Source organism: Hemiscyllium ocellatum, chromosome X, assembly GCF_020745735.1.
Source record: "Hemiscyllium ocellatum isolate sHemOce1 chromosome X, sHemOce1.pat.X.cur, whole genome shotgun sequence".
Taxonomy (NCBI): domain Eukaryota; kingdom Metazoa; phylum Chordata; class Chondrichthyes; order Orectolobiformes; family Hemiscylliidae; genus Hemiscyllium; species Hemiscyllium ocellatum.
This window is the reverse complement of record NC_083453.1, coordinates 7,167,750-7,193,463: the sequence shown is the minus strand read 5'-3', so window position 1 is coordinate 7,193,463 and position 25,714 is coordinate 7,167,750. Positions and strand designations below refer to the sequence as shown.

Here is a 25,714-nt window from a genome sequence, read left to right as displayed (position 1 = left end):
TACTCTCCTGTCTCTGGGGGGCAAAGTTATTGATTCAGAATAATCAGGAAATATGCAGTAGCATTAAACTTTGGACCTTATTGGCCAGCCATGGAAGATATGCAATGAACTGAATAATTCTGTGTCAACAATCACAAGCCATTTGTACATCAGTAAATGCGCGAAAATACGCTGCCCTGATTGCCTGCATCACAACAACAACTGCCCTTCAAAAATATTAATTGCATGTCAAACACAGCAGAATGTCATGAAGCTGTGAAAGGCGCTATACAAATGCAAGATTTCTTTTCATTTCATAGTGGGATCATTTCCCGAGATGTACAGGTGCAGTAATGCGGTTGGTATCTCAGTCAAGGAAGTCTGCCTTGTTCGATGACTACTTTTGCATCCTGGTGTTGAATGTAATATGCCAGCATGTCAAAACAAGATATCTCTTACCTTTTCTTATGGATCACTAAATTGGCGGGTCATTGTGATTCTTTTTGCTCATCCCCAGAAGGATCCTGTGGCAAAAATTTTTGGTGTAATCTTCAATTTATAATTATTGGCAGCATGTTGCTGATTCTTGAAGAATGCACAAATGTTCCGATCATCATCATTGTGAAGCAGAGGCTTCTCACAAAATGAGACACTGTCCCTTTGGTTGATACACAGCCCTGGGTAGCATTGAGTCTTGGTCCTTCCTATCCCTCCTTTCCTGTGTCCGCTTCACCCTGCCTATCATATTGAGACTTGGTGAGTATCACAGTTCAAAACTTGCCTCTTTGCTCCATAATGAATCACAATTTATATGAAAAACTATCTTTAATTTAACTATGTGAGAGTTGAGTATGAAGAAAATGAAGGCTGACTGAATTGCTGATTAAGGAGCCCAAGAAACATTGAGACTACTCCATGAGCAGTAACACATGAGACGATTTCACCTTAATGCCTCCTCAGTGTATGTGCTTGATTGAATGACCATGTCTCCTCTTCAAACTAGTTTTGGAAGCTTTGTGACTAATGAGCAGCTAGCAGATAGATCAGTGTCTGACTTTGTACTTTGCATTGTCATCTTACAGGAAAGGAGCCTGGGGTAAGGTCAATTCCACCTTTTTCATTACTGTTTCCTAGCCACTTCTCAGTCAGACTCTGGTTGTATTAATAAATCTACAATCTGAAGTAACCTTTGCATGTGTACTGAATATTGTTGCCCAAACTTTATTGCTTAACATCATAGCAATCCTGGCAGACCATGGTAGTTGTGGTGATAGCTCCTGAGCAAAGAATTCATGGTCCTGAATTTGCACTGCTTTGGCACATTAAAATTATGTGGAGCGCGCTTAAAGAAAACGTCATTGCCTACGTTTGAGAATCTTCATTCTGTATGATTTGTATTGTTGACACACTTTATTTGTGAATGGTTCTTCCAGAACTTGTCAAGCTAGGTTTTAATGTAGTTGTGTGTTGACTTTGCATAATATTTGGAAAATGAAAAAGATAAACTAGAGAACCTATTTCAGTATTCTACAGGACTCTTCAACACTATTTTAAATAAACTGATAAAGTCCTGTCCCAAGGTTCATGTTCAATCAGGGAGCACAGTGTGTTATTCACTCTCCACAGATTAACCATGTATCACACTGCCAGCCATGATGCACTTTGCACACTTCACACTGGCATCAAGTTGGTCAATAGCATTTGAATACTGAACCCAAACTTCAATAGTTTTTCCGATTCTGTGCTGGAAGCAATCTTCAGTTTAAATTTAAAATGTGGGATTATAATTCAAGCAACGTGGTGAAGCGTGAGTGCAGTTGCTTCAAGTTTGCAGTGTTCATTTTTGTTTTTTGTGAATATTTGTAGTTGTTGCATATAGTTTGCAATGTTTATATCTTAAGATTTTGTCTTTTAGTGAACACGAAGAAAGATTCTGAATCGGCTCCAGTGAAAGGTGGCACTATGACTGATCTCGGTAAAAAAATAATGTATATTCATTTATCTGTTCACCCATGTCAATCCATCTCCACCCCAATCTATCTATCTACTTACCTACCTATCTTTCACTCTCAATTGATCTAACTGCCTATCCCATTCCACTTAGTTAGCTTTAACTCTGCATTTTCAAAGTTTGGGAGAAGATTTGTAGCTCGGGTGCTTGTTGTTGTGGTTCTGTTCGCCGAGCTGGGAGTTTTTGTTGCAAACGTTTCATCCCCTTTCTAGGTGACATCTTCAGTGCTTGGGAGCCTCCTGTGAAGCGCTTCTGTCATATTTCCTTCGGCATTTATAGTGGCTTGTCTCTGCCACTTCCGGTTGTCCGTTGCTGTCCGCTGCAGTGGCCGGTATATTAGGTCCAGGTCGATGTGTTTGTTGATAGAATCAATGGATGAGTGCCATGCCTCTAGGAATTCCCTGGCTGTTCTCTGTTTGGCTTGCGCTATAATAGTAGTGTTGTCCCAGTCGAATTCATGTTGTTTGTCGTCTGTGTGTGTGTGGCTACTAAGGATAGCTGGTCGTGTCGTTTTGTGGCTAGTTGGTGTTCATGGATGCGGGTTGTTAGCTGTCTTCCTGTTTGTCCCTTGTAGTGTTTTGTGCAGTCCTTGCATGGGATTTTGTACACTACGTTGGTTTAACTCTGCATCTCTGTCAAAATGATTGATAGAGCACTCAGTTGCATTCCAGCTCATAATCTCGGCTAAAGTTCCAGTGCAGTACTGAGGAAGTACTGCATTGTTTTACATGTCCTGTTTTGGATGAGATGTAAAACTGAGACCTGCTTACATGTTCAGGAGAAATGCTCAAGATCTTTTGGCACTATTTGAGAAGGGTAGAATATTTTTAAGGTGTCTTTATTTCTTATCAAAAGCAGATTATCTGGTCATTTATCTCATTGTTGTTTGTTGGAGTGAGCTGTACACAAATTGATGTAGTCTACTTGGACTTAAGCAATGGTTTTGATAAGGTCCCATATGAGACCCTGTTCGCAAAGGTAAGACCATATGGGATCCAAGGAAATTTGATGAATTGGATCCACAATGGCTGAGTAGCAGGAAACAGAGTTTGACGGTCAATGCGTCTGAATCCAGTGGGGACCAACAGGGTAACTGTTGGGACCCTTACTGTTTGTGGATTATATAAATAACTTAGACTTGAATGTAGGAGGTTCAATCAGTAAGTTTGCAGATGATACAAAATTTGATAAGATGGTAAATAATTACAATACTCACTTTGACCCAAGAATTGCTTTCCATAATAAAACTAAGTAGCCATTACCACACTAGAGAAAGAAATCAACAACCCATTTAAAACATGTAACTAAAGGTTTAGCTAAGTTTAAGTAACTAAAAATTTCACATTCATGTGCTACTTTTAAATCAGAGTTTTACCTGCACTTCCACACGTCATTTACTGTATCTGTTGCTCCCGATTAGGGAGTCAGGATGCCTACTTGCAGAACGTTTCAGAAATTCGGCACGGTGACTCAGTGGTTAGCACTGCTGCCTCTCAGCACCAGGGTCCCAGGTTCGATTCCAGCCTTGGGTGACTGTCTGTGTGGAGTTTCTTCCGGGTGCTCCACTTTCCTCCCGCAGTCCAAAGATGTGACCTTCCAACCACTCAGGCTCAATGTGGATTTCACTCGTTTCCTCATTTCCCATTCCCCCACTTTATCCCAGATCCAACCTTCCAACTCGGCACAGCTCTCATGACCTGTTCTACCTGTCCATCTTCCTTCTTACCTATCCACTCCATCCTCCTCTCCAACTTGTCACCATTACCCCCACCTTCATCTACCTATCGCACTCTCAGCTACCTTCCCATCCCCCTTCCATTTATCTCTCCACCCCTTTGGATCACAAGCCTCATTCCTGTTCTTTCCAGCACCACACTCTCGACTCTGATTTCCAGCATCTGCAGTCCTCACTTTCTCCTACTTTTAATCTGGTCAATCACCGAGGCAAATTGTAAGCAGGATCAGTCAGAGGTGAAAGCTGTTAAAACCAAATTAATTTCAATGCCTCTATATCATTTTTTGAAATGTGGAGACGAGAACGGTTTGCACTCTCCCAAGTGTAGTCTAGTGGTCCAATCCTGATATAGGGTCCTGCCTGAAATGTCAATTCCCCTGCTCTTCTGATGCTACTTAACCTGCTGAGCTTCTTCCAGCCCCTCCTTCAATCCCTAGTGTAGTCTAACCAATGAACCAACAGGCAATGCCAAAGTATTTGTTTTGTTACATCAACAGAGTGCCTGGACACTATCTTAAGGCTCACCTGCGGGTTGTTCACCGACTAATTGAGCTTCATGTTGCTAATTGAGCTTCATAATTTGGAGATGCCGGTGTTGGACTGGGGTGTACAAAGTTAAAATCACACAACACCAGGTTATAGTCCAACAGGTTTAATTGGAAGCACACTAGCTTTCGGAGCGACGCTCCTGATCACCTGATGAAGGAGCGTCGCTCCGAAAGCTAGTGTGCTTCCAATTAAACCTGTTGAACTATAACCTGGTGTTGTGCGATTTTTAACTTCATATTTATAGCTTGACGTTTGGTGCTAATCCTGGACTGAAGTTGGATACGCACTACAGGAGTTCACTACCATATTGACAGCAATAATACTGACACAGGATACCTAGAAATGTGTCAAATACACCCTTTTGAAATTCTTTGGATTGATAAATTGGACCACCTTTGGGACCATATACAGTTAGCAGCACCAACTGAGACTGACCAAACAGTACTCTGGTTCAATTCAAAACAAAGTTCTTTATCCAAGATCCTTGCCCTTTAAATTCTCCTACATGCTCAGAGATACATGTCTCTGGTTACAGTGCACCTCAAGGTATAGCATTTCCATGTTTGCCTGAATCTGGATCATTGCTAGCAATGCCCAAAGTGTAGTCATTGCCAATCATTTACGAGAGACATCCAGGAATATTGATATTTTTGTGTGCCATGTTTCTGGTTGTCTTACAGGAAGCCCTCTGTCCTTAGATCAGTTTATTCTAGCACTTGATTTGACTTCTCCGTTGCATGATGGATCATGATTCTCAGCAAAGCTTCTAAGAGAAGATATTTCAGAACAGTAATCTTACTTGCCAAAGTGACCCCTTGAGTTATACCTGTTCAGCCAATGACCCCCTAGTAAACTTAGCCAGTAAAAATTGACCATGTTGTATCCCTAGACCTGTCACTGTGGTCAGATGATATTACTCTGCAACAGCTGCCCTCAGCACAGTTGACCATGCTGTACTGTATCCTTAAGGAATGAAGTCCCAATAATAAGGGAACTGAGTTCAGGGCAAATTGTCCATGTCGTGGCCTGCTTGCCACTACATGGTCTGCTTGTCTTAGGCTCAGTTTAGTTTTGGCTGGACGTCCATGTCAATCAGTTGCCACTAAAATTGTTAAGGCTGGCTCTGGAACATTGACAGATCATTGTACAGAGAAAACTGATATTTCAATGATCAAACATCACTGTGGTGGTCCACCATTTTGTACATCCACTTTGTAGACCCTGAACTCTAGCAATCCATTGAGGCTGTACTCATGTGGTATGTAGAAGATGCAAATGATTTAAAATATAGTGGAAATCCCACAAGCCAAGCGAGCTTCACTGTGTAGAATGACTTCACATTCTTCTTTTTGGCTGCTATTCAAGAGAAACAGGAAAGAAACTTTTTAAAAATTTGGACACTCTCTTCAGAAGACATTTACACTACATACTAGGAAAATAATATTGATCACTGTTTTATTTTCCAGATGAGCAAGAGGATGATAATCTGGAGACGACTGGCAAGGTAAGCATGCTGAACTTGCATCATTCTGATACACTTTGTACTCTGTCAGATAGTTTTCTCTTGACTCAGTTTTTTTTTGCACTTTTAAACGTTTTTTTGAATTGCAAGATTGTATCTTAATGTCATACCATCAATGCCATTTGTCACTGAGTTAGGTTTTGTTGAACTAATGGGGTACGGTATGGTGGATGATTGACTGCATAAATGCTGGGTCGCTGAAGTCATAGAGATGTACAGCATGGAAACAGACACTTCGGTCCAATCCATCCATGCTGACCAGATATCCCAACCCAATCTCGTCCCAACTGCCAGCACCCGGCCCATATCCCTCCAAACCCTTCCTATTCATATACCCATTCAAATACCTCTTCAATGTTGCAATTGTACCAGCCTCCTCCACTTCCTCTGGCAGCTCATTCCATACACGTATCATCCTCTGTGAAAAAGTTGCCCCTAAGGTCTCTTTTATATCTTTCCCCTTTCACCCTAAACCTATGCCCACTAGTTCTGTACTCCCCGACCTCAGGGAAAAGACTTTGCCTATTTACCCTATCCATGCCTCTCATAATTTTGTAAACCTCTATAAGGTCACCCCTCAGCCTCCGACGCTCCAAGGAAAACAGCCATAGCCTGTTCAGCCTCTCTCTATCACTCAAATCCTCCAACCCTGGCAACATTCTTGTAAATCTTTTCTGAATCCTTTCAAGTTTCACAACATTTTTCCGATAGGAAGAAGACCAGAGTTGCATGCAATATTCCAACAGTGGCCTATCCAATGTCCTGTAGAGCTGCAACATGACCTCCCAACTCCTGTACTCAATACTCTGACCAATAAAGGAAAGCATGTCAAACGCCTTTTTCACTATCCCATCTACCTGCGACTCCACTTTCAAGGAGCTGTGAACCTGCACTTCAAGGTCTCTTTGTTCAGCAACACTCCCTAGGACCTTACCATTAAGTGTATAAGTCCTACTAAGATTTGCTTTCCCAAAATGCAGTACCTCGCATTTATCTGAATTAAACTCCATCTGCCCCTTCTCAGCCCATTAGCCCATCTGGTCAAGATCCTGTTGTAATCTGGGGTAACCCTCTTCGCTGTCCACTATACCTCCAATTTTGGTGTCAACTGCAAACTTTCTAACTGTACCTCTTATGCTCGCATCCAAATCAGTTATGTAAATGACAAAAGGTAGAGGACCCAGCACCAATCCTTGCGGCACTCCACTGGTCACAGGCCTCCAGTCTGAAAAACAACCCTCCACCACCACCCTCTATCTTCTACCTTTGAGCCAGTTCTGTATCCAAATGGCTAATTCTCCCTGTATTCCGTGAGATCTAACTTTGCTAATCAGTCTCCCATGGGGAACCTTGTTGAACCCCTTACTGAAGTCCACAGAGATCACATCGACAGTTCTGCCCTCATCAATCCTCTTAGTTACTTTCTCAAAAAACTCCATCAAGTTTGTGAGACATGATTTCCCATGCACAAAGCCATGTTGACTAACCCTAATCAGTCCTTGCCTTTCCAAATACATGTACATCCTGTCCCTCAGGATTCCCTCCAACAACTTGCCCACCACCGAGGTCAGGCTCACCGGTCTATAGTTCCCTGGCTTGTCCTTACCACCCTTCTTAAACAGTGGCACCACGTTAACCAACCTCCAGTTTTCCGGCATCTCACCTGTGACTATCGATGATACAAATATCTCAGCAAGAGGCCCAGCAATCACTTCTCTAGCTTCCCACAGAGTTCCCAGGTACATCTGATCACGTCCTGGGGATTTATCCACCTTTACATCCAGCACTTCCTCCTCTGTAATCTGGACATTTTGCAAGATGTCACCATCTATTTCCCTACAGTCTATATCTTCCATATCCTTTTCCACTGATGCAAAAAACTCATTTAGTATCCCCCCCCCCCCATTTTCTGTGGCTCCACACAAACGCCGCCTTACTGATCTTTGAGGGGCCCTATTCTCTCCCTAGTTACCCTTTTGTCCTCAATGTATTTGTAAAACCCCTTTGGATTCTCCTTAATTCTATTTGCCAAAGCTATCACATATCCTGTTTTTGCCCTCCTGATTTCCCTCTTAAGTATACTCCTACTTCCTTTAAATTCTTCTAAGGATTCACTCGATTTATCCTGTCTATACCTCACATCTGCTTCCTTCTTTTTCTTAGTGAGCAGTGGCGCAGTGGTTAGCACTGCTGCCTCACAGCGCCTGAGACCCGGGTTCAATTCCCGACTCAGGTGACTGACTGTGTGGAGTTTGCACGTTCTCCCCGTGTCAGCGTGGGTTTCCTCCGGGTGCTCTGGTTTCCTCCCACAGTCCAAAGATGTGCGGGTCAGGTGAATTGGCCATGCTAAATTGCCCATAGTGTTAGGTAAGGGGTAAATGTAGGGGTATGGGTGGGTTTCGGGTCGGTGTGGACTTGTTGGGCCGAAGGGCCTGTTTCCACACTGTAAGTCTAATCTTAACCAAACCCTCAATTTGTTTAGTCATCCAGTTTTCCCTGTACCTACCAGCCTTTCCTTTCACCCTAACAGGAATATACTTTCTCTGGATTCTCGTTATCTCATTTCTGAAGGCTTCCCATTTTCCAGCCGTCCCTTTACCTGTGAACATCTGCCCCCAATCAGTTTTCGAAAGTTCTTAGCTAATACCGTCAAAATTCATAAAAGCCTGAAATGGCAGAGAAGCAGAGGGCATATTCTTTACATTTTGGATATGATTTGTTTTTGTTGTGCACTTCCCAAATTCAGAGAGTCAGACCTATCCCAGCTAATGTGTACTCCCTCTGTCAGGGATACACATTACAAAACCAGAAAACCAACCACGATCAGTTGTGGTAAGTGGACCATTTCAGCAGTTCAGACTTTTTCCTTTTCCTGGTCTTGCCCCAATGAAGACTCCACCTCTGGTAGGGTAAGAACTAGGATGCTTCATTTTCTGTTCCATGGACAGATCGCAGTTGTGGACAACTTTTCCATAAATATGTTAAACCATACAGGCATTCAGAGGATGCTACCTGTCTACATCAGCACATATTCCACTAACTGATGATTTGCTGCAGTGTAAATTGTTGGAAAGTCTTTTTTTAATATTCACTCAAAAGATGTGGGCATTGCTGGCTGGGCATCATTTATTGCCTATCCCAAGTTGTCCTTGAGGAGGTGATGGTGAACTGCCTTCTTGAGTTCTTGCAGTCCACATACTATAGGTTGACCCACAATGCCTTTAGGGAGTGAATTCCAGAATTTTGACCCAGCGATGCTGAAGGAACGACAATATATTTCCAAATCAGAATGGTGAGTGGCTTGAAGGGGAACTTGTCGGTGAGGATTTTTCTTTTTCCCCATTTCTATCTCTCATGGATTGAAATTGATGGTGGAAGCCAAACTTCTGTCTGTCTCTTTCTATGACTCTCTCTCTCTCTCTCTCTCTCTCTCTCTTTCCCCCCGCCACCCCCCCCCCCCCATTTTATTTCCGTTGCCCTTTCCTTGTCTTTTGCCTCTAACTCAAGCTGCTCATTTTAGTTTGAATTTTAGTCATCTCTAAAGATTGCGATGGCATTTCCAGCAAATGTAAATGCTGAGCTATTGCTGTAATTATCTCTCCTTTCCTTCAGGAAGAGGCAGCTCCAACCTCAGCTTGTCTGCTAATTCCAGCAGCTTGGACTTAATCACCTTGTGTAAAAACCCCAAGGTCATTTCTTCCATCCCCAAAAACTCTTGGTGACTAAAAGAGCCATTGCTTTCCCAAGCACTGTTTAAACCAACCGAATTCAACAGCTGGAACAAAACACACTAACACTAATCACTCTCTGCCTTTGTGTCCAGCAACGCTAATCTCAATTTGGAATAATAGAACAAATCCTGCTAAGAACTCCAATCTGTTATGGATCAGGCTAGACCCCTGAAAACATTGAGAAAGTAGCCCGCACCCTAACTTTGCTACTTGTTTAAAGTAGGTATAACGCAGATATTCCAGGAGTGATGCAACTGGCCCAACCACTTAGTTTTTTTTAATAAAACAATTTATTTGCACGATTACCGAATAAAACACCAGCAAAAGAGAACAGAATGTAGAATAACTTAACCATTCCGAAAACCCAACAAATTATACTGACTTAATGATGCTGTACCAAATACTTGCAATAATCCCCATAAACACCCCTTTGCAAGAACAAAGGAAAAATCCCACGCAGGTTCTGACAGGGAAGATGTCAGAGAGAGAGGAAAGATTAACAAAGACCTACTTTTTTGGGTGCAGCAGCTTCATAACTGACTAGCAGCTCTGAGCAGCCAGACTGCTAAAACCAAACCAAACCCAAACCAGAGTAAAGCTGAGCTTGGAGAACTGGCCACTCCTCTTTCATTGTGCAAGTGTTTTTTTTTAAGCTTGAAAGCTTTTCTCCTGAGGCAGTATGTGTTAGCTATAATCAAATTGGCCTGAAAACCGATCCAAGCCACACCTCTTAGTAACTCTGTGTTTATGATCCTTCTGAAAACAAAAGCTAGATGATGACATAACCTTGTTAAAGGAGCAACAGCATCACACTTGCCACTTGTCAGCCCATGCCTGGATGTTTTCCAGATCTTGTTACATTTGAATATAAACTGCTTCAGTATCTGAAGAGTCTCAAATAATGCTGAACATTGTGCAATCATCAGTGAACTTCCCCACTTCTGACCTCATGATGGAGGGAAGGTTGTTCATGAAGCAGTTGAAGATGGTTGTGCTTAGGATACTACCCAGAGTAACTCACATAGAGATGTCCTGGAGTTGAGATGACTGACCTCCCACAGCCACAACTATCTTCCTATGTGCCACGTATGACTCAAACTAGCGGAGTGTTTGCCCCCTGATAACGCTCATTGATTTTGTTAGGGCTCCTTGACACGACATTCAGTCGAATGCAGCCTTCTTGTCAAGAGCAATCACTCTTCCCTCCCCTCTGGAATTCAGCTCTTGTCCATGTTTGAACCAATGCTGTAATGAGGTCAGGAGCTGAGTGACCCTGGTGGAACCCAAACTGGGCGTCACTGAGCAGGTTATTGCTGAGCAGGTGCTGCTTGATAGCACTGTTGGTGACACCTTCCATCACTTTCCTGATGATTGACAGTAGACTGGAGCAGTAACTGGCCGGGTTGGATTCGTCCTGCTTTTTGTGCACAGGACATACCTGAGCAATTTTCCACATTGTCAGGTCGATGCCAGTGTTGTAACTATACTGGAACAGCTTGGCTAGGGGAGTGGCAAGTTCTTGAGCAGAAATCTTCAGTACTATTACAGGATTGTTGTTAGGGCCCATAGCCTTTGCAGTATCCAATGCCTCCAGCTGTTTTTTGATATTAAATGGAGTAAATCAAATTGGCTGAAGACTGGCATATGTGATGCTCGGGACTGCTTGAGGAGACTGAGATGGATTTCCACTTCACACTTCTGGCTGAAGGTTGCTGCAAATGCTTAAGCCTTATCCTTTGCAGTGATATGTTGGGCTCTTCCATCATTGAGGATGGGGGATATTTATGGAGTCACCTCCTCCCCTGAATTGTTTAATTGTCCACCACCTGGAAGTGGCAGGCCTGACATCAGAGATTAGATATGATCTATTGGTTGTGGAATCACTGAGCTCTTTCTGTCACTTGCTGCTTTTGTTGTGCGGCAGTCTATTTGGTAGGTTTGCCAGGTTGGCACCTCATTTTTAGGTATTCCTGATGCTATTTCTGGCATGTTTTCCTGCACTGTCCACTGAACCAGGGTTGATCCCCTGGCTTGATGGTGATGGTTGAGTGGGGTATATGCTGGGCCATGAGATTGCAGATTGGGTTGGTGTACAATTCTGCTGCTGTTGATGACCCACAGTCTATCATGGATGCCCAGTCTTGAGTTGCCCGATCTCTTTGAAGTCTGTTCAATTTAGTGGAGATGTCGGTGTTGGACTGGGGTGGCAAGGTCAAAAGTCACACGACGTCAGTTTATAGTCCAAAAAGTTCACTTCAAATCATGAGCTTTCAGAGCACTGCCCCTTTGTCAGGCAAAGTGAAGAGAAGCATTCAGCCACAGAATTTATAATCGGCGAAATCAAAAGATCGTACAAAAAGCATGAGTGGAGTTTAGCAGGCCAAGTAATAGATCTCTGCAGATAATCAAGAGTGTCAGATGATGTGAATGAAGTGTCAACAGCTGAATAGCAGGTGAAGGGATGACCTAAAATTATTTATTAAGGCAGAGAGATAAATATTAAAAATAAGGTCGTGTTGGAGACAAATCAAATCACTGGAATACCATGATAGGTATAAGAGTCGCGTGGCTAAGATCTAATCAATGTAACAAGTAATCCAAAACTGTACAAACTAATTAAGATAGAGAGACCGTAACAACTGCCTCACTACCAAAATGGACCCCATTGGTCTCGCAGCAGACACCGAGGAATTCATCGGGTGAATGAGACTCCAGCAATTCTTCCACCTACCCCAAGATGTCAGCAGCAAGCCAAATGAGACAACCAACGAACCGAAACAGTCATCCACAATGCAGTGACCAAAGAACAAAGAGTTGAATTGGACCCCTTGGGAAGGCTGCAGCCTTAAGCTCAACATGGAGTACCCTTCTTTGTCCAGTACTTCCCCAGATTTGAGAAACTACACCATGTTCTTCGCAGCCTTCAACATGTCATCGATGACGACTAACGTCTCACCAAGATCATCCCTATGCCTCCACTTTTCTCCTTCAAACAGCCGCCAAGCCTTAAAATATTCCATCATTCGCAGCAAAATACCCAGCCTTCAGGACAACATTGATCATAACTATGCCACGGTAACCTCTGCAAGACCATCAACATGGATCATACTGTCACACATGGGAATGTACATGGCAGATACTCATGTGGCTCAGCCAATGGTGTCCAGCTCCTACGCTGCAGGCAAGGATACCCCGAGGCATGGTATATTGGCGAGATCAGGCAGATGCTATGACAATGGATGATGGACACATGCAACAATTGCCAGATGAGAATGTCCCCCCCCTCCAAGTCGGGGACCACGTCAGCAGTCAAGGACATTCAACCTCCGATCTTTGGATAAGTGTCCTCCAAGGGTGGCCTTCGACTTACACAACACGCAGAATCGCCGAGCAGACACTGATAGCCAGGTTCTATACCCACGAAGACAGCCTCCACCGTGATCTTGGGTTCATGTTGCACTACATGTGACCCCACCATACTTTTCTGTATCTGTAAAATCTTCCTTACTATCCTGTTTTGACACCACCACCTTGATAACTTGTTACGATCTATCTATCTTAATTAGTTTGTACAGTTTTGGATTACTTATTACTTTGGTTAAACCAGTGGCATGTGACTCTTATACATGTTATGTCATTCCAGTCATTTGGTTTATTTCCAGCACTACCTTATTTTTCATGTTTTATAATTATCACTCTGCCTTAATTAATCTGATTGTAGGTCATCCCTTCATCTGCTATTCAGCTATTGACACTTTACTTGCACCATCGACACTCTTGATCACCTGCAAAGACCTACTATTTGGCCTGTCGACACTCTACTCATACCATTTATGAGTTTTTTTGATCTCTCCGATTATAAATTCTGTGGTTGAGTGCTTCTCTTTACTTCACCTGATCAAGGGGCAATGCTCCAAAATCTTGTGATTTCAAATAAATTTGTTGGACTATAACCTGGTGTTGTATGACTTCTGACCTTGTCCATTTAGCACAGCGATGGTGGCACACAACACGATGGAAGGTGTTCGTACTGTGAAGGCAGGACATCGTCTCCACAAGGACTGTGCGGTGGTCACTCTTACCAAGCTGTCACAGACAGATGCAGCTGCAGCTTGGTAAGGATGAGGTTAAGTATGTTATTCCCTCTTGTTGGTTCCCTCACCACCTGCCACAGACCCAGTCTTGTAGTTACATCCTTTAGGGTCTGACCAGCTCAATCAGTAGTGCTGCTACTGAGCCAGTCTTGGTGGTGGACATTGTACTCTGTGTGGGAGATTTCAATCTGCCACCACCCGCCATCCTCTGCTTCCTCCAAGGTTTGTTCAACATGGAGGAGTACTGATTCATCAGCTGAAGGAGGATGATAATCAGGAGGAGGTTTCCTCGCCCATGTTTAACCTTGAGCGATGAGACTTCATGGGGTCCAGATTCAATGTTGAGGACTCCCAGGGCAACTCCTTCCTGACACTTTACCTCTCTGCATCATCTCTGCTGGGTGGGACAGTGGTGTCTGGGACATTGTCTGTAAGGTATGATTCTGTGAGTACAACTATGTCAGGCTGTTGCTTGACTATGTGAGACAGCTCTCCCAATTTTGGCACTACCCCCAGATGTTACTAAGGAAGACTTTGCAGGGTTGACAGGGTTGTTTCTGCCCTTGTCTTTTCCTGTGCCTAGGTCAATGCCGAGTGGTCTATCCAATTTCATTTCTTCATTGAAACTTCATAATGATCGGTACAAATGAGTGGCTTGCATGGCTGTTTTGGAGGGCAAATGAGAGTCAACCACATTGCTGTGGATCTGGAGTCACGTCAACTTTCCTTCCCTGAAGGACATTAGCGAGCCAGTTGGGTTTTTCCAACAATCAATAATGGTTTCATGGTCATCAGTAGATTCTTAATTCCAGATATATTTTATATTGAAAGAGGATCAGCTGAATTTCTAGATTATTAATTCCAAGCTGGAGGGGCACCACTGGCCACATCAATACAGCCAAAAGATGTTCATGGCCAGAACCCAGACCTGAATCAAGTGTTAAACTCTTTTGTATGCAAACATCTGCAATTTATGTATAAAAATGTTATGATACATAAGTGCCTGATTTGAATATTGGTTTGTCCTGAGAACTGTCAGTATTGCAAACCATATTTACACATTACCAAACATTGCTTTAAAACTCCAACTAGGCAAGTGCTTAAAATATACTGATGTCAGTATGGTGCAGGGATGAACAGTGACCCCACATTCAAACCATATAACACATAGAGAGTGTGGAGTACCCATGCAGAGGCCTGAATCTTGGCACTGTAGGCCAAGGCCCAGAGTGAATTGAGCAAATGATTGGTTTAATCAGAGAGAGAGAGAGAGAGAGAACGAACTATCTGTCATTGAAAATTCTAATCAGCCATGCAGGTTAATGTTCTTGATGCTAGTAATGAGAAGTAACATTCTGGTGGAGAGCTGCTTTGTATTATAGCAAAGGTGCCAGTAAAATAATCCTGCTGAAACTTTGCCTACTTCGTTGAATTAATAATGCCAGGCAATGTTCAATAACATTGGATTGGATTCTTCAATGTACTGTGCTGCACTACCTATAACTTGAGTTGTGTTAAATATCTTTGTAAAGCTGACTGTTGATAACATGTTTGATTATTCATGCTTGAACTCTGCTTATCCAAAGACATTTAGTTAAGCAGATAGTTAGGATTTTCAAGGTGTGTACCTCAGTATTGTTAGGAATGTATTCTGTCATTTGTAAATGGTCCAGTGTCAGAAAGCTAAGTGGAATCTTGTTGAATAACAGAATGCATACTTCCTATTCACAAAGTGAATTTTGTTTTCCTACTGCAGGATGAGGAAGATACTTCTGCTGGAAACAAAGGGGAACAAACAAAAAATCCTGATTTGCATGAGGACAATGTTACAGAGCAGACTCACCACATTATCATACCTAGTTACGCAGCATGGTTTGACTACAACAGGTATCCATGTGGCAAGTGATGTTTTATTAACTGTGCTGAGACTGATGTGCATTTTGTTTGGTGATTAAGGATCACTTATAATGATTTAAAATCTGCTATATTGGATGTTAATTTCACTTCATTTACGTTTCAATGTAAAAAGTTTGCAAATTCTCAGAATGATCCTGCATTTCATTTGGGCTGCAGGATAAGGCACTTATTGTTTCCCCCACCCCCATCTGAATTTACTGTTCAAATCTACGGAAAACTAAACAGGTGGCTGATTTGACATTGCTGGTTTCCCACCAGGTGTGTTAAGTTAAAATTACCCTCCAAGTCTAACTAAGTGACACCATATTTTTCACATTCTAAGCTCAACCTGAAGGAGAACAACAGGAATGTGATCAGCACAGTGGGGTGGTTGAGTGGGAAGAGTGACATTGCTTAGCTCATGAACCAGCCCTCTTGGCTGCTCAGTCTGAATCAATTATTTCCAGATTTCTGGGTCTTAGATTTCGCTTGAACTTTGAATATCATCTGTTTTGATCTAATACATGCAACATTAGCAATTCATTGGAGCACGGTATTATCACATGGCAACCTGGAAACACAAAAAGAATTCCAAGCCTTTGTGATGGGGCTGGAATTGAGACCAGATTATCATTAAGAATAGATTCCCTACAGTGTAGAAACAGGCCCTTCGGCCCAACCAGTCCACACTGGCCCTCCGAAGAGTAACCCACCCAGATCCATTTCCCTCTGATTAATGCACCTAACACTGTGGGCAATTTAGCATGGCCAATTCACCTGCACAGCTTTGTGATTGTGGGAGGAAACCGGAGCACCCGGAGGAAACCCACGCAGACACAGGGAGAATGTGCAAACTCCACACCATTGCCAAGGCTGGAATCGAACCTGGGACCCTGGTGCTGTGAGACAGCAGTGCTAACCACTGAGCCACCATGCTACCCTATTAAGTTTCCCTTTGGGGTGCCAAACTACATAGAGTGGTAGTTAACAGTTCCAACGAAGCCTGAAATATTATTCTTCTCAACAGTGTCCATGCCATTGAACGACGTGCTCTTCCAGAATTCTTTAATGGAAAAAACAAGTCCAAAACCCCAGAGATGTGAGTATTTATTTAGATGTGTCATTTTTTTTGCAAAGAATGGTAAATGTCAAGTTGATTCCCAGGTCTGTAGACATTGGAAGACATTAGTTTGAATAATGGCTCTTGAAAATGGCCTTACCAACAATTTGGTAGTGTTGGGCAATCTCAATAGCGTTCATTTGGTCAATAGCATTTGGTCAGCTCATAGCATTCATTAGAATATGGTGGCTGAATGGCTTGCTGGTGAGGGGATAATCTTAAAAAGACCTAATGACAGGTTTCATAGTCCTCAATCATGGTTGATGGTTTATTCCCACCAATTCACCAGACATTTGTGTTTTTTTTTAAATCCTGCTGTTACAGGATATGTAGGAGAAGCACAGAAAAGAGTGTTATCCTTATGGGGTGCACCACATTCACTAAACGCACCAGGGTCTTTTAAAGGATTCATGGAATTAAATGTGTTGCAATCCCTGTTGAGACCTTAAGTTTTAAAAAGAGCTGACTTTCCTAAATGGCCAACAAAAATAATTGAAAGACGGTATCCAATGTTCTAAGACTTCTGCTGTAACTGAAAAACAAACTGAAGTCAATATAGATGAAAGATTAATGAACAGGTAAACCAAAAAAGGTAGTTCTGTATTACCCATGTAAATCAATCAAGATGGGTCCTACAACACCTCTGCTGTCCAGCACACTCTGGCAAGCGGGCAGTATTGCAAGAACAAATTGTAGTTAGTGGAGTGCCAGGAGATCAGGAGAATAGCTTCAACTATTCACAGTCAGTGAGTTGGATGAGGGTAGTGAAGGTAAATTTGCCAATCAAACAAAGATAGATGAGAAAGTAAGTTGTCAACAGGAGTTAGTCTATAAAGGGAAATAAGTAAGTTCAGTGATGAGTTTAAAATTTAGCAGATGAAGTAAAATGTGGAATTGTGTGAAATGTGTATTATTTAATAGAGAGAGATTGCAGAACTCTGTGCTACAGAGTGATCTGAGTATTTTGGTGCAGGAATCACAAAGCATTAGTGCATTAAGTGAAATGGAAGACAAATTGAATGTTAGCATTTATTACCAGAGAGAGAAACAGCAATAGCAGATAAATATGACAATATTGAAAAAACAAAATAGTTGTAAGTTTTAACCTGTCATAAAGATTTTCTCAGGTTCAGTAGAGTCACTCATTCTCGCTGTAAGTAAATGCCATTTTCCTTACATGACAGAGTTGACTTAGTATCTAATATCTACCAACATAGTAGCACAACCACCATAAGATATAATAGTCAAATCCAATTGTGGTCTGTGCTTTTCTACACACATGCTTCTTTGAACTTTTCAAAAGTGGACTAAGAAAATACATAGTAAGATGAGACCATGTGAATTGTTAGGCTGCTTAATTTCACATTAAATTAACATGCAAAGCAACAATCATGGTCAAACCCACTTATTTATAGGAACAGGCATAAGCCATTCAGCCCCTCGAGCCTGTTGCGACATTTGTGAGATTATAGCTGACCTGTGGTCTAACTCTACTTACCTGCCTTTGGTCCAGATCCCTTCACACCTTTGCTTGACAAAACGTTATCTATCTCAGATTTAAAATTAACAGCTGATCTAGTATCAACTGCTGTTTTGTAAGGCAGGAGTGCTATCATTGAGCCACAGCTGACAAGCAGGCACGTCCCTTTATCTGGCCCAGTGAGTGGCAAATGGAGCTCCATATGGAAAAATGTACGTTGTTAGTAAAAATAAGATTATTCTTACTGTGGGAGGGGTAGAACTGGCCAAGAAGGCAGGTGAGAAAGATCCAAGATCATTAGCTGACTTACTGCTAACCATGAACTAAGTGTAAGAGGTCATCAGTACACAAAGGGACCAGGACACTGGGTTATATCACAAAATCTGTTCAATTCATGCTGAGGCCTATACAGTGGTATGGTTAAGCTGAACATGGAGCATGATGAACAATCTGATTAATCCGAGCTCTCAAAGTCTTGTTAAATTTCTTAACAGTGACATATTGGCAAAATTGATTCTTCAACCATCTTTGTAATCCCGTTCTTCCCCAGTTACCTTGCCTATCGTAATTTCATGATTGACACCTACCGTCTGAATCCACAGGAGTACCTCACATCGACAGCGTGCCGCCGAAATCTTGCAGGAGATGTTTGTGCAATAATGAGGTATGTAATAGTGAAGAACTTTTAGAAACCACTTAAATTTTATACCTGAATTATTTTTTTGGAAAACTGCTGGGAACAACAATGTGTTCTACAGTGTCCATATTTCAAAGTTCAGAGAATAATATAAAGGTCAGAAGCATTAAAATGTTTTTGAAAACCAGGTATGAGTGGTATAGCAAGGGTTCCATCCATGGACTTAAAGGGAGCTGATCTTGCCCATGACACTCATAAGTGACACCTTGGACCCGTCCAGTGATTAGCAATTCCAGTTGTTTCTGTAGTTCATTCAAAATGTCCATTTGCTTGTGAACAAGGCACCTGCCATCCCTGGCCTTGTTATGGTGATCTCATTGCCTTTATTGAAAATTTTGTTTTTATTTTATGAGAGGGTGATGTTTTGTTCCTTACTGAAGCCACACTACTTGACTACAATGTCCAGCATCTGTCTTACCCAAATTGCTGTGGTGGTGGCATTGCTCTTCTTACTAAATCTAACTGTGTTTGCTTCTCTCACTCCTGTTGTACTTTCCCACCCTTTGAACATTTTCATCCACTCCTCACACACCTCTTTTAAAGTCCACATTCTCTACTCAGCCCAAGTTTGAGATACCTTCCCTCCTTTCTCTTTGGACAGTTCCATCATCATTCCAACTCCCCTTTTCCTCTCTTTGCATTCATGACCCTCCCTTTGTTTCATACTCATTCTCCTACTCCTATTCACCCATATCCCCTTGACCACCTCTTGACCTATGGTCTCTGACTACTTCCTTGTATCCCTCACCACCCACATCATCTGATCCCCTTCCTTCTGCATCCACCCCTCGGAAGAAACTCTTTTTTCGCTATCTGTTGTCACCCAATGTAAAGTATAATTTCACTCTAGTTACAACTGTCCAGCCTTTTGTTTTCCATTCATCACAATACTTCTGCAGCTATTTATTTTCTGAACTGATGCCTCGGATGCCTTTGTCCCCAGTAAAATCCATACTAATTTCTTGTTATATGGCCCTGTCTTTAACTCCTTAATTACAAGGGTCACATTTTGTCTCAACATTCCCATAATAATCTCCCCATGATCATATTTATTATGGGTTATGTCTATGGATATCCATCATTATGATTGAGCAATGTGGCCATCCAGTTTCTACGAGATTGCTTCTGAAATTATTCAGTCAATATTTTTGTTCCTCAATATACAAATAAGTATGTACAGAAGAATGACGTATCTCATGGTGAAAATGAAATGATTTATTTGAATTACCTTTATAATGCTTTGTTAAACCTTTTTACTTCAAGGCCCTACTCTCTCCCAGGAGCCTGACCTTGAACTTTACATTTTGGGCCCAGACCTCAAACACTGGGATAAATTTGCGAAGTGCAGTTTAAGTATGTGCCAAATACCTAACTTGCCAATTTTGGGATGAATTAGTCAACTCTTGTAATCAGTTATTTTCATTGAGCATCTAAATATTAACCTTAGCTTTTCACAAACTTAAGAAAAAATATTTCAAAGGTTTCTGGATGCCAAATTTGAGGTTTGTTAAATAAACATAAAGGGTTTGTATGTGAGAGACAAAAATGAATATGTTCTGGTTACAATACTGATGTAGGTTTTGTTTTGTATCAAATTTAGAAAATCTATTAATACCATGTTTGATTATGGGGGAGAGAAAAGAGAGAGAAACATTCACACACTTTTGCATGCTAACTCAATTAGAAAGCAAATATGAATTCAGAAGATAAGTCTTTTAATTCCATGTTCAGAGAACATTTTAGAGTTAACTAATTGCCTCATCTGTTGTCAGTTACAAAAAAAGCAAATGAGACAAAGATTTGACTGTCTAATGCCTGTATCTCAGGGAAAGAAGTACAAGACAAAGAGGAGGGAATCATGTAGTGGAAAATGTAGGATAAAGAGAAATCTGGGTGACTGGGGAAGGAAATGGGAAGGACATTGTTAACAATACATAGGATACGTGGAGAAATAGGATTTCTGTAAACTGTTCATTTTTTAATATTGCTGTTTCATCCTCTTCACTCTGCCTGTACCTCTGATAGAGTAATTTAAGGTACAGAACAAGATCTTTTAGCTCATAAAGTACATGGCAGCTCCCTGTTGAGCAATCCAGTCAGTCCCATTCCTCTCTCAATTCTTTTCGCTCTGCCAGTTTATTTATTTCAGGTATTTCAATTTTATTTTGACAACATTGATCATCTTTACTTGAGGTCCACACGGAAGAAAAAAAAATCAGAGAGGACACTTGTCATTTATGCCATCATATACCGCAATTTCAAGACTCACTCCCTTCCCTGCTGAATATTCTGTAGGCACAAAGTTCCAAGTCATTCCCACTCACTGTGTACAAGAGTTCTTCCTCACATTCCTCCTACATGTCTTGTTCAAAAACTTAAACCTGTGTCGCCTCATCCTTGTATAGTCAGCTCATAGGAGTTTTCTTCTTGGCCACCTTACCTAAACCTGTTATAATCTTGTACATTTCTAAACAATCTCCTCTCAACTCCTATAATCGAAGGAGAACAACTTTAGCCTTTTTAACCTAATCTTGTAACTAAAACACCTCATCCTGAAATGATTCTGGTAAATTTAATCCTCACCCGCTCAAGGACCTCCACACCTTTCCTGAAACACGACCACAACTGGATGCAGCGCTCGTAAGCATGGCGTAACCAAAGCTTAATAAAGGTTCAGCATAACTTCATGCATTTTTATTCATGAAGCTCAAGATTCTGTATGTTTTGCCAACCTCACACTTTTATGTCCTGTCACATTCAAAGGTCTCTACACATGCACCATTGGGTCCCTCTGTCTCTGCACACTTTGGAACTTTGCCATTAAATCTCTTTTACCTTTCTGTATCCCTTGTGCCAAAATGCATCGTCTCACACTTCCATCCTTACCTCCATATTTGTACTTTTACTAGAACTTGATACGGAGAATAATCCAGAGGCATATACCCTTGGGGTCTGATTTTTTATCTTGCTCCCTAGTTCCTGAAATTATATTTCATTGGCAACCTATCTTCTTGCTCCCGTGTTCCGTGCACGGCGATCGGTTCCAGAAGTCACTGCCGCGTATGGTCTTCTGAGGTCCAGATGGAAGAAAAAAAATCAGAGAGGACACTTATCATTTATGCCATCATATACCACAATTTCAGCCTCACTCCCTTCCCTGCTAAATATTCTGCGCGTTCTCTGTGATGGCCTTTAATCTGCCACCAGGGAGGCAACATATCTATGGAATTCACGATACAGACACAGAAAGGCATGTCTGTCCTCCTAAATAAGTAGTGTCCTGAATTTCTTCTCTTTGCTGTTCTCTCTTATATAGACCCTTGCCCATTGACACCATTCTTCAATGTACCATCACTCTTAGCATCTACGTGGTAATATAGAAAATTGTCCAACTATGGTCTGTCCACAAAAAAAGCAGTTTAAATCCAAACTGGCCAATTGTGGTCCCATCCACCACTTATTCATCAGCAAAGTGATGGAAAGGGTTATCAACAGGGCCACCAAGTAGAATAAAAACCAAAAGACCTGTGGATGCTATAAATCAGAAACAAAAGCAGGAATTGCTGGAAAAGCTCAGCAAGTCTGGCAGCATCTGTGGAGTGAAATCAGAGTTAATGTTTCTGGCCGAGTCACCCCATCAAGTGGGACTTGGACAGCAATAACCTACTCACTGACACTCAGCTCCTGACCTCGTTACATATCACCTGCCCCAGCAATTAATTAACTACTAACTAATTAATGATGTTACTGATTAAAATGTAATTTGTGGCCCAATCCTGCCCGTGGATCAGCTCTTCTTTCAATAAATAGTTATACCAACTGAATTTTCCTTGTAAAGATATGTAGGAAGTACTCACCAGGCAAATGAATTACCTTCACAACTCACTCATAGATGAGAAAAATACCCGCCAATCAATAAACTACCTGTTTTCCAATGATATCAAGCTTCATTTTCTCAGAACGCAATCACCTCTTTGGGAGACATAGATTCGTCTGACTGACTGTCCTCCCCCTCCAACCACTTATCTGTGTGCTGCTAACTGTCCTTCTCCTCTCACCCACTCCTCTTTGTGTTGCTTGCTGCCTGTCTCAAGGTCCTCCTTCCACAAGCTACTCTAGATGCTGCTGACTGCCTGTCTCAGGATCTTCCTCCTCCTGTCACCCACTCCTGTATGTGCTACTAATTGCCTGCCTCAGGGTCTTTATCTCACTAGCTCCTCTAGGTACCGCTGACTGCCTCTCCTCTCGCTCACTCCTCTGCAGTTCTGACCTCCATTCCAGCTTTGGTCCAGAGGTGTTGTGAGAGTAACACCCTTGACATCACGGCCATAAAATGGCTGAGCATGGTATGAAGGATTCCTAGCAAAATCTGAGTCACTAGGAATTTGGGTGGGGTGGGGCTGGTTGGAATCATACCTGGCCCAAATGAAGATTGTTGTGGTTGTTGGAGGTCAATCATCCCAGCTCCAGGACATCACTGCAGGAGTTCCTCAGGGCCTAGGTCTAACATCTTCAGCTGCTTCACTATAGAGTCATATAGCACAGAAACAGACCTTTCAGTCCAATTAGTCCACACCGACCATGTTCCGAAACTAAACTAGCCTGCCTGCACTTGACCCATCTCCCTCCAAACTTTTCCTATTCATGTACTTCTACAAATGTCTTTTTAATGTTGTAACTGTACCTGCATCCACCACTTCCTCTCTCAGTTCATTCCACTCTGTTGAAAAAAAGTTGCCGCTCATGTCCTTTTTAGATCTTTCTCCTTTCACCTTAAAAATATGCCCCTAATTTTGAACTCCCCCACCTTAGGGAGACCTTTGCTATCTATGATCCTCATGATTTTATAAACCCTTACAAGGTCACCCCTCAACCTCCTATGATCCAGGGGAAATAGTTTTATAACCTAAACCCTCCATTCCCAACAACACACTAGTAAATCTTTTCTGAACCCTCTTCCTTCCATCAGCAGTGGAATATTCATTGATGATTGCACAATATTCAAAAACATTCCTGACTCCTTGGATACATATTCAGTCCTTGTTCAAATGCAGCAATACTGGGGCCATATCTAGACTTGGGCTGATAAGTGGTAAGGAACATTCATGCCACACAAGTGCCATGCTCTCCAGCAAGAGAGAATCAAACCATTGCTCCCTGATATTCAATGGTGTTGCCATCACTGAATGTCCCACTAACAATATTCTGGAGGTACCATTAACCAAAACTGAACTGGACCAGCCATATGAATACCACAGCTACAAGAACAGGTCAGGCATTGCTGAATTCTGCAACAAGTAGCTTAACTTCTAAAACTTCTAAATTTGTCCACCAAGGCACAAATCATGAGTGTGATGGAATGTGCTCCACTTACCTAGTTGAGTGCAGCTCCAATAACTGTCTAGAGGCATGTCACCACCCAGCATAAAGCGCTCCATTTACCCCACCTAAATGGGGTAATTAGGTGGGGTAAATATTCACTCACTCTCCCACCAACACACAGTTACCACAGTTACCAAAGTGTCTAAAGTCTACAACATGCACTCAAGCAACTCGCCAATGCTCCTTCAACAGCAATTTCCAATCCCGTAGCCACTGCCATCGAGAAGAACTAGTGCAGCAGACACATGGGAGCACCACTATCTGCAAGTTGCCCTCCAAGCCCCACACCATCCTAACTTGGAACTGCACTGGTGTTCCTTCAGTGTTACTGGGTCAAAGTCCTGATTCCTCACAGTGCTATGATGTACAAGGACCACAAGAGGTTTGAAAATGTAACTCACCTTCTTCAGGGCGATTCAAGATGGGCAATAAATGCTGGCTTAGACAGCAATGTCCAGAACCCATGAACAACTTTTTTAAAAATATTCAGTAGCATTAGCATTGCTGAAGAATTCCCCCATTAATCAATAATGTCAAACAAAGAACTGGGGATGCTGGAAATTTGAAACAAAAACAGAAATTGATGGAGAAGCTCAACAGGTCTGACATCATTTTTGGAGAGAAAGCAGAGTTAATGTTTCAGGTTCAGTGTAGAAAATGGATCAGTGGGCCTGAAACGTTAACTCTGTTTTCTGTCCACAGATGCTGCCAGACCTGCTGAGTTTCTCAAGCTATATCTGTTTTTGCCCCCATTAATCAACGTACTTCAGCTTGCCATTGACCAGAAATTGAGCCAGACTAGCCACATAATTACTGTTGCCTCAAAAGCAAATCAAAGGCTGGAATTCTTTGCATTCAACTCTCTCCTGTCTTTCCAAAGACTGTGTTCACCATTGGGAGACAATCAGTGGTGCAATGGAATACTTGCCTAGATCAGTGTGGTTCCAACAAGACTCTCACCAGCCAGGACAATGCCTGATTGATTGGCACCACATCAACCACCTTAAAACACTTATTTTCTTCACCACAGGTGCACAATTGCAGCAGTGTGTACCAGCTACAAGATGCACTGTATGAACTCATCATAGCTCCTTTCACACCATCTTCCAAACTTGTGTCTTGCGTCATCTAGATGAACAAAGGCTACAGGAGGCAAGGATGCACAACCAGCTCCAAATTCCCTTTCAGGCTATATACCATCCTGACTTGGAAGTTTGTCTCTGTTCCTTCACTATCTCTAGGTCAAAATCCTGGAGCTCCCTTCCTCACACCACTGTGGGTGTACTTACATCACGTGGACTGTAATGGCTGAAGAAGGCAGTTTAGCGACACCACAGCACCAGGGACCTGGGTTCAATTCCAGTCTCGAGCATCTGTCTGTGTGGAGTTTGTATGCTCTTCCAGTGTCTGTGTGGGTTTCCTCCCAGAGTCCAAACATGTGCAGCATAGGTTGATTGGCCATGCTAAACTGCCCATAGCGTCCAGAGATGTGCAGGCTAGTTGAGCTAGCCATGGTAA

At 42.2% G+C, this 25,714-nt stretch overlaps 1 protein-coding gene across 5 annotated transcripts in view; it reads left to right on the top strand.

Moving 5' to 3' along the window:
- Window positions 1–25,714, top strand: part of LOC132805832 (SWI/SNF complex subunit SMARCC2-like) — a 157,866-nt gene that overhangs the window by 83,052 nt on the left and 49,100 nt on the right. For all 5 annotated transcript variants that reach the window (XM_060821126.1, XM_060821125.1, XM_060821124.1 and 2 more), the window contains 5 exons: window positions 1,895–1,954; window positions 5,741–5,778; window positions 15,378–15,508; window positions 16,545–16,616; window positions 18,668–18,781. In XM_060821126.1, the coding sequence (XP_060677109.1) occupies window positions 1,895–1,954; window positions 5,741–5,778; window positions 15,378–15,508; window positions 16,545–16,616; window positions 18,668–18,781 (415 nt within the window). The remainder of the gene's footprint in view (window positions 1–1,894; window positions 1,955–5,740; window positions 5,779–15,377; window positions 15,509–16,544; window positions 16,617–18,667; window positions 18,782–25,714) is intronic.